At 43.4% G+C, this 18,301-nt stretch overlaps 1 protein-coding gene across 2 annotated transcripts in view; it reads right to left on the bottom strand.

The window, feature by feature from the left end:
• The window catches only part of CCDC85C (coiled-coil domain containing 85C), a 288,288-nt gene that overhangs the window by 35,173 nt on the left and 234,814 nt on the right, over positions 1 to 18,301 (bottom strand). For both annotated transcript variants that reach the window (XM_085626416.1, XM_085626417.1), the window contains one exon: positions 9,991 to 10,095. In XM_085626416.1, coding sequence (XP_085482542.1) covers positions 9,991 to 10,095 — 105 coding nt within the window. The remainder of the gene's footprint in view (positions 1 to 9,990; positions 10,096 to 18,301) is intronic.

Raw genomic sequence — 18,301 nt, 5'->3', positions numbered from 1 at the left:
CCAACGCTTGTGTTTTTCTGTTCTTCAGACAACGGTCTTAATGGGGTTTTAAGGAAGAAGGCCTGGGTCCAATTAGATCTAGATGCTTCCTTGGAGTAGGGGCGTTCATTGTTGCCAGGTACCAAGGAAGGGTCAACGTAAGGTCTACCGGCGGCAGTTCGGGCACGGTCTCATCTCTAACCTCTCTACCTGGGAGCCAAATTTCTCTTATTGTGGAGTGATTTCAGTAGTGAATGGCTAGCACTCATACATTGGGAAAAAGTTCACCCATATTGCAAAACGGTTTTAATGCTACTTCAGTTATATGTAGAGAGTGACCCATTAAGCTCTTTAACACACTAATTCTGCAGAGGTGTTCCCTTTATTTTATTATTCCAGCTTTTTTTCTACCCTGTTGGACCAGCAAGTCACACATTGTTTTTACAATGTCTGTTGCACAACAGTGCCTTTGGCTCCACATGTACTAAATTCACACGTGTTGCCGGAAGTTGTTTGCAATTCTTCAAAAGTGTGGGGAATCCCTTAGTAACCCTATGCAAATGTTCAGTATTATTCAATATTGCTTAACGATGAGGGCAATGCACGTTCCCTCAGCACCTCCTTATCTCGGCAGAGAAGTAAGAGAGGATCATCTCAGGAAGATTGCGATTTGTCCAGGATAACACACTTTGGTCAGGCAGGAAGCAAGTATTAGAGGTCAGAACTACTGGTTCGACAGGCAGCAATTTAGCAACTTGATCAACATTTTGGATACATTCAAATTCTGGACAAGCAATTGCAAATTTCCACTGCGAATATGAAGATTCCACTACTTATAAAATATTTAGTGTCCCTTTCACTCATGCCTGCATGGCTCCAAATTCTCCCTCTTACAACTTTCATTTGTTGCCTTGACTAAAATGGTGAAAGGCTATCAGCTGACATTTTGGCTGTCAGAGTGCAGCACTGGGGAAAACGTGCAGTGCCTTAAATTAAGATGGTTACCCAGCTCTAGTTCATGCTGACAGCACGTTGGCATCAAGGCCCCTACCCAAAGAGCACCACATTATTCCAACAGCGCGCACCCTGGAGGAAACAGCATTTTAATTGGGGGAAATCGGCCTGAGCAGTGCCCCGCTCCTCAACAGCGCATTGCTATAAATGTCTGCTGCGTACACGTCTGGGCCCATGTTCCTTCCAATTAGTACTTCTTGACCCGTTTCAGTCTAAAGATGTGTGGTAGCCTTCACTAGGATAAGATGGCAGCGACTCAGACTGTTGCTTTCTGTAGCCTGTGGCGCTCTGTGGAAGGCAGGCTGTAATGAGCGCTGCTCCCAGGGCGGAATTGAGGGAACAGGGATAGGCCGGCTTTTAGTTTTTTCCCCTCCTTACCATACTCTTTGCAGTCAGTTATTCCACGTTCTGATTCCGCATCAATTACTGCACATGTAGGTCACTCCGAAGATGTACGCTCACGAAGCATCTGAACTTCTCAACTGGCTGTGACTGCGCGGCTTACAAATGAGCAAGCGGCGCTAGCAATAGCCATGGCCCAATGAGAAGCCGAGAACATCCGAGGTTATAAATAGCGTAGACCGACTTCAGCACCGATTTTCAGCCTTGTTGGATTTGTACACTCCAGTCTCTGCAGACCTGCCTCATCTCAGCTGCAAGCAACAGAGGGGATTATGGGCGACCGCGCCCCAGACTGTAGGAAGTCAATCTACGCAAACAGATGCACCCCATAATCACCTTTGCTTAAACCTCAACTTGATATGAACTCAGGCAACGACAAGCTGTCAAGAGTATTTGAAGATGCGCTCTAATGCCACAAGGCAGTGCCTAATCCTATTCTCACACTGAAATGTGTTTATTTTATAAATGGGATTCAAGAGGGCCTGGAAAGCAGATCGAGGCGAGTGCCCCACGAATAGAGTCGAGAGCACACCTGACCTGGGGGCTCCCGCCACCTCGCATCACATTTAACACACAAGCTTAAGTCCACTGGCACACGTGGGGGGGATGGGGGGGGGGGGGGGGAGGGCAACTTTGAGCCAATGCTGTACATTTTCAAGATTCACATTTTAAATTATAGCGCCTAGACATAAAAGTGCAAAGCCTTACAAAAAGCATCCGTGCATCATGCAGTACATTGAAGATCCAATACACTGTAAAAACACTGCCAGAAAAAAGATCATAGACGTCCTTTAGGAGTGGCAAGGAGTCCCAACTGCGACCCCTGGCATGCCCCTTGCGACCCCTGGCCTCAGAGATGGTGAAATCAGTGCCAGGCATACAAGTGCAGCTCCACGTCCCTTGTTCTTTGTCTATTTTTTAATCCGCAAATAGTGAATAATATTTTATTATTCACAATTAGTGTAATAAAAAATGAATTACAATTTGCTAGAATATGACCCTCCCTGGCTGAGGGAAGTAAAACACGATTTTAAAGGTACATTGTGTGCACTCTTGCGGGTGAGAGTGTGTTTATGGGAGACTGAGTGTGTGGATGTGTGTGTGTATGTGTAAGCATGCGCGTGTGAGTGAAAGCAAAGGTTAAATGGCTTGTGATGTCACCTCCGCTGCCCCACGCACTTTGGTGAATTGACGTTCTTGGAAAAGATGCTCTCAAGCAGATAAGCCACATGATCCCTTGTCCTCCTCTGGCATTTGACGTCACATCATGACCTCACAGGTGCTGTTCAAGAAGCGAGTAACACGTCAAAAAGATTTAGTACAAAGTAGAACCGGAGCTACAGAAGGCTGTCCAATCAGGGACACTGGACCCAGAACCTCCCTCTTGCCTTACTCGGGGGCGGTCGTGAATCTCCGATGTTGTAGCTCAGTGGGTTTGGGGTGCAAAGGGACCAGCACTGATGGGAGCTGAGTTAGGCAGCCAGGCATTAAAGTCTGCTGAGGGCAAGGTAGTGGATTTGTGAAGATATCTGCATAGTGTTGTGGCATATAGAAGTGCCCAACATCAGGAGCAAAGGGAACAAGTGTGGCACACAATGCCTGGGTATTATGAAGAGAAGAGTAGAGAGAGGCTAGTGACTTGTCATAAAATATATATATATATATATATATATATATATATATATATATATATATATATATATACACATATACATACATGCATGCATACAAAAACGTACATATATACATACACACATTTATGTACACATATATATCGATATATAGATATATATTTATATCTATACATAAATTAATCTACTACATCTGACCCCCTGAGAGCAGATTTCTGCTAGATGGAGTGGAGTAGAATATATATATATATATATATATATATATATATATATATATATATGTCATTGATGTTGTTGCACCATACTCAAAGACTATAATCCGACAATCTAAAGAATTGTAGTATCATATTTAATTCTAAAAAAATAAACAATAAATGAACTCAGTGCTCAAGTGATCTCACATAATCGCGCTATTGTATATATACAAAATAAATGGTAAATATGACCATTCAGGTTCAACAGTAAGGGTACAAGATTAATTCTTTGTTGCAAATTGAACAAACAACTATTTTTGTTAGTGAATATAGTAGTAGATGGTGTTTCGATAGTGATTTCATATAGGGTCATCAACAGGACAATTACTATTGAGCAGATTGGAGCTAATATGGTCGCAACGGTCCAGTACATGTTGAAGCCAAACATGGAAAACCGTATTGACGTGGTATGGAATCCTATCGTTGTTTAAGGTGGGCCCTGGTACGTATAGGGTCAAGAAAATTCTCCAATAAAATCCAGACCTCAGCGGTTAATGCAAGGAGCCCAGACTGTGATGTGGAGGAATGGGTCAAAAAGATAGGTGACAGGGCAGGCTGGCTTGAAATTCCATGGTCTTGGAATTTTATCTGATTTGGATGTATTGAAATAGCATGACAATGTCTGATCAAGGTGCGGCATCAGTATGCGTCCCTGGTGGGTGAAAGACCTGTTCACTTGGCAGAGCTTTCGCCTACAAATTCAATACATCAAAACAAGATGAATCTCCAATGCAACTATGTTTTCAGACCGGTCACGCTGGGTACCCTTCGGATCCATTCCTCCACATCAGATTACATTCTTTGTGTATGGCCTGTATTACATTGTCTTGTAAAAACAAATCTTCAGTAAGTATTTTTTGTTTATATTGCCTGCATCACAATTTTTATGTATTGAACCACTGCAGCATGGCTTAATGGGTCAGCCTACTTGAGCCATTCGCAAAACTTTGCTGTGAGTGATGGCAATCTTCCCTTTCACAAGGGACACACAAAGTAGTTCCCTTAAATGCCAGGGAGTACTATGGCAGTGTGTGCTTTTTGAAACCAAACATATATTGTTGCTGTTAGGCAACTATTTTTTTTTTTAAGATTGTTAAACCACCAGTTTCCCAACAAAGTTTATCAACAACCATGACAAAACAAAGCATACATTGACAAAGCCAAAAAGCTGGTAGCCAACACCACCTATTGGTTTGCCAACACTTACTTATTTTAGATTCCCCCACACCCCAAATGCTTTGAAGAAACACTGACGACAGAGGGTCCAACTCCGGCCCTGGCAGGAGGCCTGCACCATTTCACTAAGGTTGCTGCACATCCCTCAGCAGCAACTAGCAACAAATAGTAAAGTGGCAAGAAGATGCACAAGGACAATACAAAAACAGAAGGAACGTGAGACAAATTAGTGACTACCGCGCTCTGATCCGCCTGCAGACCTAATCCATCTCTTCTAAGCCGCGGTAAAAGCATTACAATAGCACGCATTGATACTGATTAAATGTTCAGGGCTCCAACTAAATTAGGCAGTCGTTTGAATCACTTTTTCTATCAGACCCAATTGATTTTATTATGTTCTAGCCACCAGAGACAGCATTTTAATAGAAAGGAGCCCGACTGCCAGAAGAAATATCATTATTAAATTACTGTTGTCATATCTCAGCGGATGAAATGCACCGAGGTGAATGATCCGTGTTCCATTAAGCCTGGTCCAGCTTGTAATAAGATGCACTGCAGTCCCGCTCCTTCATCAGGGGTCCTGTAGGGACCCTCTCTTCACTTTCCCAGAAGCACTGCCGGCGGTGCGTCTTCACGGCTGTCACAGGTTTCCGCAATTTTAAATATCCTTTAAATCCTTACCTATCTCAGCAGAAGCGGAGCCTAGTGTTGGCAAAAATGTCTTTCACATCATGTTCGGCCGGATCTCCCTTCTTTAAAACGGTTAAAAACATGTTATCAGAAGTTAAGTGCTGAGTGAGCAGATCTGTGTGCACAGGAGAGTCTTCATGGTCTATGAAGGGATATCCAAATGAGGTAAACTGCCCTCACTGGCACCATGCCAAAGGAAGCCGAGCTGTGCCTGGTTCAACCCAGATGATCCACGAAAAGATTGATTTTTCGAAAATGAAAACCTGATCTTTTATTTGAACTATATTTAGCATTTCAGAGCGATCCAGTTGAGTGAGATATTTAAATAACTAGCACTTTTAGCAAGCCTTGGGCTCAGAGTCATGAGATGGACCACCCATGAAGGAGGCTATTGCAGGTACATGGCCAATGGTCAGGTTTGTAATGTAACGAGTGCAGAAAGGGCTGGCTCGGTTCAACCACCTAGCTCGTGCCGTGGGTTTCAATGCACTGACCTAATGAGTTCTACGGTTTTAGTCTTGATTGCGTCCTTTGAACTGGCGAACCCAGGACTGGAAACACTGCAGTCATCATGAAGCAAGGCAGAAACCCTAGCAGCAGGCTAAACCTTTACGCCAGTTCTACCCCTCTTCGTTCTGCACTAGCTCAGCCACCGTCCGCTGCTCTCTTTGACCTACTTCATTACCACATAGAATCATCTTTGTGTTCCCATCAGCATAAAATAGGAGTACCCTGACAAATGAGCTTTTATGTCCATCCCAATTGATGCCTTCACTGATTCAGAGCATTGCGGCTAATTCACTGGTCTGGAACAAATCTGCTAACAGAGTGTCCTCTGTGCAGCAGAGCAACTCTGAGAACTCATTTCTATTTTAATGCATTAGTAGCCTACCTGACCAGAACATCCATTTCATTTTTTAGCTTCGAGTCTGATCTCTTCGCCTCCTCTTTTAAGGTCGTATTCAGGGTCAAAAGCTTGTTTAGGCTCCCTTCTCATATACTGATCACCTGGACTCCCTAATTTAGGCAACACTTTCCTTGCCTGTAAAAATGCATGTTGTCTTAACCTCCTGCCATGCCCTCGGTGATATTACAATTCATCTACAGCATGGGTACTCGCAAACATGTACCCAGGGGCCACAAAGTATTGTCTGTGGTGGATCCGCGGGCCGCATGGATGCCAGCAGGGTAGGGGGTCTGGGTGGGTCAGGGATTGTGTAAGGAGGTCTAAGAAATGTTAAATTAAAGGCCAATCCTTTATTTGCAGGTTAATAAAGGCTTGCCCATTTAACATTTTTTTCTGAATGTTTGAGCTCAGCAACTAAACAGCAGTTCGTGCTGCTGTTCACCAGGGGGGGCCACATGTAAAAGTCAAGAGGGCCGCAAGTGGCCCTCGGGCCGTACTTTGAGTATCATTGATCTACAGTCTCCACAGACACAGAAGATCTGATTCCCAAATTGTTTTGAATGAACATGCAAATTTACCATTGTAAATTTAGTAGTACCTACTAACAAATCAGGGGTAAGTCACATCTGCTCACAGAAAAATCATTGTCAATCGGGCAGAAAAAGTTATTGTGATGTAAAGTTTTGTATTTGACTGATTTGAACCAAGCATCACCAGTTGTAACATTTAACACTAAAACGATGATAGCAAAGTGAAAACACACTGTGCTTATGCACAGCATTATACAAAGAATTAATGTTATGTTACAAAGTTTGAAGGGCTCTACATTGCATGAAAGTGGGCTAGACCCCCAAAATCATCCACGTTGACAAATACTAAGGAAACTGCATGGTGAGTAGCCAGGATTCCAGCATCTTTCAACTGGCAAATCAGTTTCAGGGTGTATCCTGAAACTATAGAATCACTTGGTGCCCAGCACTTCATTTACAGAACTAGTTTAATGGGAGAAATATGCAGTGATCAGTTTACTGCAGTTTTGTCCTCTTCCAGTGAATCTTAAGAAATGCAGGAATATGGCATTACAGCCAATTAGTACAGTTTACTAACAGCAACAAATGGATAATAACTCTCCACACATACGTTCTTACATGTTTATTTGAAATGAAACAAACTCAGGGGTGATATCACGTCTCCAGGCAGTAAATGTGTGATTATCACACCAGGGTATATTACGAGGCTGTCTAAACATGGGCCACAGCCATGACCACTTGTGTCCACTCAATGTGGTCCAACTATGATGACAGTAAAAGTCATACAGATGATGTTGCCTCATAGGCTCGTTATAAGTATGTGGTATACGTATAGAATAAATCTATCCAAAGGCAGCAGAGAACTGTATAGGGTCAAAGGCAAGGATACGGTCAACGAGGGATTGGGGATGTATCTGGTTAGTAGACTGTTATTGCAAATCGTAGTGTTCTTAAAATGTGCGTCTTAACTCTTTCCTGAATTGGAGCCGGCATGGCCGGGACAATCCTGATCCACGATTGATTTGGAGACGTTGTTCCTGATCCTGGATGCATGCATGCAAAGGGCCTGTTGCCTTGTTCTTACTTTTTTGCCCTTCTCATTGATACACCAGTAACAACAACAGTAGCAATACACATAATATGTGGAAGGAAAGGGCAGGGTTTGCACAGGTGTGACTGTTACAAACAGCTCTCTATAACAGAAATGATCACAGGATGGTAAGAAATTGCCGCACACCACAAATTGAAGACGGAGTCCTACTGAGCTTGTGAAAGACATGATCCCTTGTAGGATGCAAAGACGTTATCCGCAATCAATCATCATTGCTACTTGTGTGCAAATTATTGTGCCCATAATTAGCGTACACACTCATCAAAATCATATAGATGCTGAGCTACTTAGTGTTGGGCTGCCAGGGTGGAAGGCTGCACACACGATTAACATGGTTGCGACTCTGCCGGCTGAACTAAAATTCTGATCCAGATTTCCTTATTTGATGGAATTGGTGATCTAGGTCAAACCATTTTTTTATGTAGATCTCTGTTCCTGTATGTGCCAGTGCTGGCAGAATGAAAGTACGAGTTTACCAAAATGTTAAAAAACTGGAAATGTTCAATTATTACGCAAACATGGAACGAAGTGGGCATCACATAGGGTTGTCTGTGTTCAATAAACAAGTAAGGTGGTTAACTACTACATTTGATAGAATGAGGAAAGGATAAAAATAGAAGGACAAACACTTAAGTATACAATAGAAATTAAGTGGTGGTTAAACACAAATCCAGTGTCTTCAAAACGTTCCAAATCTTGCATTCACGCTACAATCTTAAGAGCTCTCTTTGATCTACACACAGCTGTCATCATACTCTGCTCAAGTTTCTTATGACAAATTACTTGAGTTGCTTTTCTTTCCAAATACCGTGGTACATCCTTATTTCAGGCATGTTTCTCATCTTATATGTTGAGCACATACCAGTGACATTGCCCCTGACACACCAAATTCTATGTGGCTAATATTCATCATGTACAGATGGCCTATGGGAACAATGGCATTGTATTTCAAAGTTTTCTATTTATTGAAGAGAGGAGTTACTCAGTTTAATTTATGGTCAAAAACAAGGTTCAATAATTGCCATCCATGGTTCACTGTGCATACATCACGGACAACCCCGGTTTGCCTTGGAGCTTAAATTTTTTGAAACATACGTATGGAAAAAGGGTATTACTTTATATTCAGTCAAATTAAAATGCATTTCAAGCTTTTTTACAAAAAAAAGAAAATTATGTATGTATTAAAGCAGAAGTGACTGCCAGTATAGGCATGTTCCACCAGACAATGACCAATAGTAAATTAATTGATGAATGAAGAAAAATGTATGTAGAGCATCTGTCGCTTTATTAGAAGTGTCCTGGCGTTTTGACGGTGATGGCAGTAGGAACACAATGATGCTTCTCGAAACAAAAAGGTCTTCAGCTGGGCTTTCACTAGATATATCAATGGTACAGTGGTAGAGCATTCCAGAGACTGGGAGCTAAAAAAGAAAAAGATCTACCACTAGATCTAGCTCCCAACACTTTAGGGGGACACAGCAGGTTATGATTGGGGTAGCGGAGTGCCCAAGGAAGAAGGTATTTTTTGAACTTGTCCTGGATGTACCTAGGGCTGATCTGATAGAAGGCTCTGTGCGTAACCATATATTTTCAATTTGATTCTAGATTTAGCCGGCAACCATGAAGCGGTTTTGGGCCGTGCCTAATAGAGTGTCTTTTTGCAATATTCAGTACAAACCGAGCTGCAGCATTCTGGACATGCTGAAGCCGGGCGAGCAGGCCCTGAGGAGCTCCCAGATAGAGTATATTAGCATAATCTAATCTGGAAGTGATTATTGCATGTACAATACCCTTCCAGGTGACTAGGGAGAGGTATTTTAAGAACATTCTTAATGACTTTAGAAGGTCCAAACAGGTGGTGGAAGTGGTCAACACCTGGGGTTTGAAAGATAGAGCCATATCCATTAACATCCCCAGATTTCTGACAACAGTTTAGGGGTTGGGTGCTCGCCCCAGCTCAGGAGGCCAACGTCTCATAGCATTGACTGGGGAAGGAGTACCAACACTACAATTTCTGATTTATCAGAATTAAGTTGTTGACAGCTATTGTACATCCAGTCTGCAACAGCAATGAAATAGCCCTGAAAATCACCAACCACAGTGTCATTAAGCTGTTGAAAAGCCAACATAAGTTGAATGTCATCTGCATATGATACGATGTTGAAATGATACAAAAGAAAGAAATATTAGAGGTGGATATAGTGAATGATGGAATATCTTCTTGCTAAGATTTGCTTTTTGTTATAGTTTCATCGTTTCAGAAAATGGAGATGAAAATATCCCTCACAGGTCTTACATTTTGGACTGGGTCTGGGTACAGCGGCAGTGACGAGAGTTGTGTTTCGGAGTGGTACGGGGATAAGCCTTTTCGTAAATTCCTCAGGTCCCCAGAGCTTGAGTGCTGCAAAGACAAAGTGGTGAACAAGAAAACTGTGAGCATGACAATTATCTGGAATGAACAGTTCAGTCTCCACAACATGCTCCTTGTAAGCAGATGCCATGCAACCTGCAGCTTCCACTGGCAGTGCTTTAGTAAGGAGCACACCAGTCAAGCTGCTCAATGAATTAACAATGGTTCTTTTAATCTTAAGAAGAGTTAAGGGACAAACCCCAAGGACAAAGTTTAAATAGCAAAAAATTATGTAAAGTTAGATTTTTCTGTACAGAATACTCGCTGCAGGAAAGAAAGAAGGGCAGATTAAGTGCAGGAGAGAGTGAGAGGATGTGCGTGCATGATCTTCTCGATCACTTCAGGCATCCCGTTGACATATCGCTGCTTAATCACTTCTATTGCAGGAAGTACTTAATTTGAGCTGGTGATTTCCTCTGCGCCCACTGGCGCTCGTTTTTTGGAGATTGGCGCTCATTATTCATCATCATACATTACCGACGGCAAGAGAGTGAAAAACACACAAAGGGGAAAGAAGGAGGAAGAGAAAGATAGGAAAAACTGTCACAAAGGAAGAAAGCATGAGTGCGATGGATAGGCTTGTGGTGGATCAAAGAGGCATGAGGTGGATTCAAGTCACACACCATTGGTATTCGGCAAACTAATACTTAATAGCGCTGGCCGTGCTCTTCAAAGCGGAACTTTGAGCATTAGCAGTCATTCTTTTACAAATTAACAACGGAGGCCTGGCAGATGGAAAGTGGCAAGAATACTATCCCATGATAGATCCTTGAATGCAGGAGATTTAACCCTGATAATCTGCAGAGCCACAATAGGAAGCAATAGTTGCAACATTTTTTATGGTTTCAAACAGTAAAAATTACCATACAACTCTTTGGGAAGTGTGAGTTTTGCTTGGTACAATATGCAAGTCATATAACATTACCAGACAAGCGTCCATAAAAAAAGAAGTATACCCATTTAAACATGCATAAAAAATGTGATTGAAAGGTTTCAACCAGACATGGGTCCCTAGAATCCTTGATAAATGTTGTACAAATTGTTACCTGGAGTAGACCTGAATAAGGAGCAAGCACCTGCAATTCTGTATTTCAAAAAAAGATTGATCTATGCATTTGCAATGAGCATTTGGGATTAGCCTTTCCTGAAGATGAACCCCTGGATCACTCTGTGGCTCACCTCATTCATAGTAATTCCACAGCAAGTCCTCTGCTCTTCCACATGCACTAAAGTGAGCAATGGTGCCTGGTAACAAGCAGGCTAACATTAGGAAGACCCCAAGTTTCAGAAGAGCTTGCAGTGTTCACTGTGCATTCATGTGGACATTTGATGGGCTCAGCAATGAAGTCCATGTCAGTATTCTCTATAGATGCATTGTTAAGATGTAACATGGCAAAGTTATAGGAAAGAGTAGCAAAGTTATAGGAAAGAGTAGTAGTCCAACCCTTATTGGTTTGTCTGGGTAGAAAGCACATTTCATATTTGTGAACACATTGGTGACATTAGCGAAAAAAGATAAAGGTAGATAAAAGACTGGGGATAAACAAAGATGTTATGGGCAGAAGAAGATGTGAGAGATCAAGAATCCCATGTGCAACATTCTCATTACTCAATACTTCAGGGGTAAAAGGGCAAAAGAGAGACAGAATGAGAAGTACATTTTCAAAGGATGTTCTGTAAAATTGATTAAATAACAATATGATGCAAAGCAGGCTATATTGAGAAAGAGATTAACATGTGGTGAGGGTTCACATTCTGAAGCCATATAAGTCTGCCAAGGTGAACTGTGTTTCCTTTCAAATTCCACAGGAAGACGAATGGCCAACCTTCGAGTATGCAGAAAAAGAGGCAACACTGTCTTGTGGGTAATCTGCCGACACTAAAAACTAAAAAAACAGGTCTTTGACCCTTGCTCAGGCATTTGACAAAAAATGAGATTTGTGTAAACAAAGGGATTTATCTCCCATTGACTCGTGTTCTATGCCATGCAAAAATACGCACTGCCCCAGATACAGGACTCCTCTCACTTCCCATCACATTCGGATTTCGGTCACTTGAAAAGGTCCACATTTCCCATGTCTAATGCTTGGCTATTTTATCACAATGTGATACACCGACCTTTACAGATGCAGCAAAGCATGCAAACCACATTAGAACACCACCCGTCTGCCCAAAAAGGGACATTTGCCGCTTCCCATTGAAGTGCATTTGTGCCCAATACTAGATTGCAACTTCTGGAAATTATAGTTGAAGCGGGGGCTCCTCCGCTATGGCAGAGAAGTGAGTCTCCCTCCCCCTCCCCCCCACCCCAGCAGCGTAATAAAAATAAAACGATATTAAACCCTGGTTTATTATTGTTTTATTTTGTTTCCAGGCTGAGTCTTGGGGGCTGAGCTAGGGGGATTATAGGCATCGAAGGGAGTGGTAGTGCACTGCTGTCAGTGCGCAGGGCGGTTTGGCTGGCTGGCTCAGGCCGGCCAAAGCGTCATGCAAAGTGAAGCTCTCTCCAACCCAACTGCGTTGCCGGGTTGGAGATAGCAAAGCACAGGCTCCCAGACTCCCTGGAAGCGCAAATCCTCAGCGCTCAGGCCAATTGTGAAGCTGCTCTCATGCATGAGAGCAGCTTCAGGATTGGCTGAAGGGAAGGCTGGGAGCCATGCGGTGGGCTGCAGGCAAGTTCTTTTACCTCCTTTTTTGTCGTCGTCTACCCCCCAAGCTTGATCCCCTCCCCTCCCCTTTCCTCCTTTACCAGCCGCCACCGGATAGTTCTAGACGATATTTCACATTAGCATGAGCTATTACAACACAAATTGTTAGTGTGCAATGTCATAGCTCATTTGTTAAATGCCATGACATTAATTTCCAAGATTTCATTAACAGCAGGAACATCCTCTGTAAACATTACAGATAAATTCCATCGCATCTTTATAAGTTATGCAAAGCGGCATTGCCAGCGCCACTGATGAATGACCCACACTTTGTGGTTTCCTTTAGCAACAAAACACACTGCTTTTCAAAATGAAAAAGGAACAGAACATATAAAATGTACACCTTTTGTTCAGCACTAAAGTAGGCAAGTGCAGGTCAGTGGGTATACGGATCTGCTCATACAATCTTTGTAAAACCAAATCAAATGCTAAATCCAAGGGAAGCAAAACACAGGCTGTCATTCAAAGTTTTTAAAAAACACATGAGCATCAGTGAAGTGGTTAAGAGAGTCGCTTGTTCATTGTGCTAAGCAACTGATAGGCTGCCTCAACTATCAGTTTATAAAAAATAAAAAAAAGTTTGTAATCATTCAAACTTTGTAACTATCTTTCTATCTTTTTAACTACACTAGTGCAAGGTGCCTAGTGTGTTTTCATACCCTGCGAGGAGGACTCGTTTCCGCAGCAAGAGCAGCCTTTAGATGCCATGGATTGAGGAAGGCACTCTGCCCGTCCTTCAATGTTCTCTGAAGTGCTAAATCATTTGGCTACTTGAAGTGGTTGCCCTTTGAAGTGCTGTAGTCACTCCACATGCGATGCTACAGGTTTCGTCATTCTGGGCTCTTGTAGCAGCAGCCCTGGCTCAATTCCCTCTGCAGACAGGGTTAAGGACAGAGTTGTGCTAAGCACAAACTGTTGGGTGCAGACAAGATCTGGAACAGGAGCCATTCAGTAATGAGAAACACTGCTAAAAGTGCAACTCCATGCCCGACAGGTAATTGGCAAGTATTGTATTGTATTGTATTGAGTTCTTATTAAGCGCTACTGCCACCCCAAGGGTATCCTGGCGCTTGACCTTCAATGAGTCATCAGATCTAATACACTACATTACTTTGGAAAGAGATAGGTCTTTAACTCTTTTTTAAAGGAGGAGATTTCTTGCTTACTCCTTAGCAACAGAGGGAGGGTATTCCACAGCTTAGCTGCTGTAAAACCAAAAGCATGACCACCCATCCTCACTCTAACAAATTTAGGGACTGTGATCAAAAAAGCCGAGGAGGATCTTAAGGGTCTAGCAGCCTGGTACCACGAGAAAAGAAGTTGGGAGTGGCAGCGGTCCCAGCCCATGGAGCGCTCTAAACACAATACAGGCAGCTTTGAAGAAAATACGCTGCTGGACAGGCAGCCAATGGAGGTCAGATAATGCTTCTGAAGATGACGCGGAGCGAGGTCGGGCTAAAGCCAGTTTGGCCGCCATGTTTTGAACCCTCTGCAGCCTACCTACTAAAGACTTAGGTGCCCCCAGAAGTAGTGCGTTATAGTAGTCTAACCTACTGAGTATAGTACTACGCACCACCTCTACGAGCCTCTGGGGGGAGCAACGGCAAGATTTTACGTAGGGCTCGAAGCAGGCCCATGCACGTAGCTATAGTCTTATTCACCGAGGCATCCAGTTGCAGACCAGGCTCAAACAGAATCCCCAGGTTACGGGCCGACTCCACCGCTGTCACCGTACCCAAGATGGATGCCGGCCAAAAACCTTCTGGCAACGTGCGAGAGGACTGATCCAATGAGCAATGAAGCACTTCGGTCTTTGCCCCATTAAATTGGAGTGAGTTAAGGCGAAGCCACTCTGCTGTTTCCGACATACACTGATGGAAAGTATCCCTCGAAACCGCCTCCTTACCCTCAAAGGAAAAAATCAGTTGTGTATCGTCGGCATAATTGATGACCGAGATGCCGAAAGATTTTATCAAACTGATTAGGGGTCGGAGGTATAGGTTGAAGAGGATCGGGCTAATCGCCGACCCCTGTGGCACACCCTGCTTCACCTGACGTATGTCTGACCGGAAAGGTGGTAATGCAACTGCTTGTTGCCTATTTTCCAGGTAAGATTCAAGCCAGCCCAGCGCCAGACCACCCACGCCCGCCCTCTGGAGACGATCCAGCAGGACAGCGTGATCCACCGTGTCGAACGCGGCCGACATGTCCAGCAGCACTAAAAATGCTGCCTTACCCGTATCGACACGCGTTCGCAGATCGTCCAACACGGTGATCAGGGCGGACTCAGTCCCATGTGCTGGCCTGAATCCAAACTGGACGGCGTCCAGACAAGCGTTAGATTCCAGAAAGTTTGATAAAGTTCTTGTAACCAACTTCTCTAGAATTTTTATAGGGAATGGAAGCAGCGAGATAGGCCTATAGCTGGCAGGACAAAGCGGGTCCAGAGAGGCCTTTTTTAGCAATGGTGTCACGATTGCAAGCTTCCAGCTATCAGGAACCGAAGCTGAAGTCAAAGACTGGCAGCAGATGGTATACAACGGAGGTAGCAGTTCTGTCTGAAAGACCTTCCATATCCTATGTGGCAAGGGATCAAGTGGAGAGCCCGACGACACACCATTAGCCACTATACAGAATTCCTCCAAGGAAGGGATAGGAAAGCAAGATAATTGCTGTTGTTCCCCCTTAACCTCCTCCACACCCAGAGGGTGAGGAGGTTTCCGTGGAGAGGACTCTATCGGGACCAAATGGCTCGAAGTCGAGAGGCCACTCAAGATAAGCCTGATTTTTTCCTCAAATGCAGAGGCCAAGGTATTACACAGCTCCTGAGATGCTGTGGTGACTGGAACTGCACAGGCCGGGTTTGCCAGGTTGTTGACCAGCTTAAAAAGGGTCTGTGATTTGTTGGTGGCTTTGGCCAGTGAGTCTTCCAGAAACTTCGCCTTAGCCATCTTTAGGTGGTCTTTATATTCCCGCAGAGCCTGTCTGTATTCTGCGCGATTTGAATCCGCGTACCCTCTCCTCCAAGCACGCTCCGCCTGTTTACAGCGGAGTTTCTGTTGGCTAAGATCACCAGTGAACCAAGCATTAGTTCTCCGAGGCTTGTTCTTCACCCTTTTTAGAGGGATCAGTTCATCCAGTGATGTTACAATCTGTTTACTAAGGGTAGCGTAGCTTTTATCCACAGTTTCCTGCACCTCAAAGGTTGTTGGCAACAGAGAAGGTAAGCATGGCCCCCTTAGTAAGTAAGTAGTGCAAAACATTTGGTTTGAATTACATGCAGTTGAACTTAAATGGGTTGAAAAACAATTAATGAGAAAATATTTTTTAAAAGGACAATATGTCTGAAAAATAGAAGATAGGTCACGGGACAGGGCACAGGGCTAAGGATAATGTATTAGGAATTTTTGTGTAGTGAATAAGGAATTATAAATAAGGGACTGGTGGTAAGGGCTCAGGGGTTAGTTGTTAGGAGTTAGAGTAGGAGGTACGGGTTTATGGGTAAGAGGATACGGGGTTAGAGGTTTTAGGGATATGGTCAGTCATTAGAGGTGAGGGGCTTGTGGTTAGGGGATAATGTGAACATCAGAGGTAGAGATTGGTTTGTGTGGATTGTAAAAAAAATATAATTTGAACCAAATGACCTGCACCGATGTCCATGGCTGTAGCAATGGGTATTTTCAGATTATTTGGTTTCAATCCAATTGATTCAAACTAAATTCTACACACACTTGTTACACAGATTTGCCTTAAAGTTGGGAGCAAGGCATCAAATATTCGCCAGTATGCTGAGGAGGCCGCCTTTTGCTCCCTTGTGAAGGGATATTTCTTCTGCGATTTCAAGAATCTCACACTTTCGCGACAAAGCCTTACTGCATCAAGAAACTATAACTAAAAAGGTTCATCTTTTTTAAATGGAAATGGTGCCATTTTGAAGACTGCAGCTTAATTTCTGCTTTAGCATACCAGAGTCAGTAGTTACAGTACTCATTCTTACCTTTCAAGGTTTTGTTTCAACAGTCATAAAAAGAGGAGAGAAAGTCTTATTGAGGTGAATTTCCAAAGAACTATCAGGGTGACAGCCAGTAAGGAATGCTTCCAATAAGAACTTGGTCAGTTGGTAAGGAATATGGACACAAGCCATAATACACGTTTTTTGTCTGCCAATCACTTGGACCACTAGCACGTTGACTTGGAGACAAGTGTCTGTAATAGGGGACTTACCACGGGTGGTCATCCTTGGAGCTGCTGGTGGATAGACCATGCCGAATACAGGGAGTTGTGTTGTAATGGAAGTTGGGTTGTCTCTACGGTTTCATCCAAAATGACAAGCAGTCACTGTGATTGTCAGCTAAATATGTGAGTGTGAGGTGTTTTTAAAGTTGTCTCTGGGGTGACAGTATAATTAATGAAGGGCGAATTCAGATCCAGGTGGACCATCTATGTAAATAGATGTTGTGGCTTTTCTCTTACTGGGGAAAAAATCACTTTCTGGATGCATATCTTTTTTGGCTTTTTAAAAAAAAAATGTAAATAAAAAGAATCCTACGACCCTACAAAAAAATACTTTGCTGATGTGATTGATGGGTCACTTCGGTGTTTTGGAAACGTATGGAAGCAAGTTTAGATGACCTTTGCCTCCAGGTACCAAGCTTATGTCACGCGAGACATGTGTGACACACTGCAGGCTTGTTTTGCACTCCTCCTTCTGTAAGCGCATTGAGCAGGTGTACCTGGGAGAATGTGGAACCACTTTGTGTGTTAAGGGTTGGCCATGTGGTACCAATATGATGGATAGTGTACACCACCCAATTTTAAGTTGGCTTTGTTCTTGTCTATCTATCAAAAAATGAAGAAAAAAATGATTTTAGAGATGGGACTCTAATTGAACTAAGGACAGCTGGCTGCACCAACTATTGACATGAAATGAATGGATACAGCTCGCGGAGGAGCGCTTGGCTGCTGTTACACTGTTGCAAGCAGTTGCTTCACTTCTACTGCTTTTATCCTTGTATGCGGCTATACCGAGTGGAGGTGCCTAGCTTCATTATCGCTTGGAGCCATCTTGGACAAGGCTGCACATAGAGTTTATACTCATTTTATGTTTCACTTTTCTCACATTTTTGTCGGTTTGACTTTTGTTAACCAGTACTCCCGTCTAAGGGAGAAGCTTCCAGTAGGGGCGGGGGTTGCTGGGCTCCAGGTTGATTTTATTTGTCCTCCCAAGGCAAGTGTGTCTGCGCCCAGAGAGCATCAGGACCCCTGGCTGTTTTGGGTCAGCTCCCCTACATTATACCAAACAGGAACTGTTGAATCACTTGGCGACCCTCCCTAATGCCTGAAGCCATTCACTGAACCTCTACAACGCAGTAATGTGCTGCAAAAAATGTTTGTTCTCAGTTTCAGCTCCTTCATCTTCCATAGCTAGCTAAGGTAAGTTTAGCATCACAGTCTCAGAACTCTGCTAAGTTTTTCTCTTTCAACTATAA

This window comes from Triturus cristatus, chromosome 9 (assembly GCF_964204655.1).
Source record: "Triturus cristatus chromosome 9, aTriCri1.1, whole genome shotgun sequence".
Lineage (NCBI taxonomy): Eukaryota > Metazoa > Chordata > Amphibia > Caudata > Salamandridae > Triturus > Triturus cristatus.
Note: the sequence above shows the minus strand (reverse complement) of the source record. Positions and strands in the feature narration are given on the sequence as shown.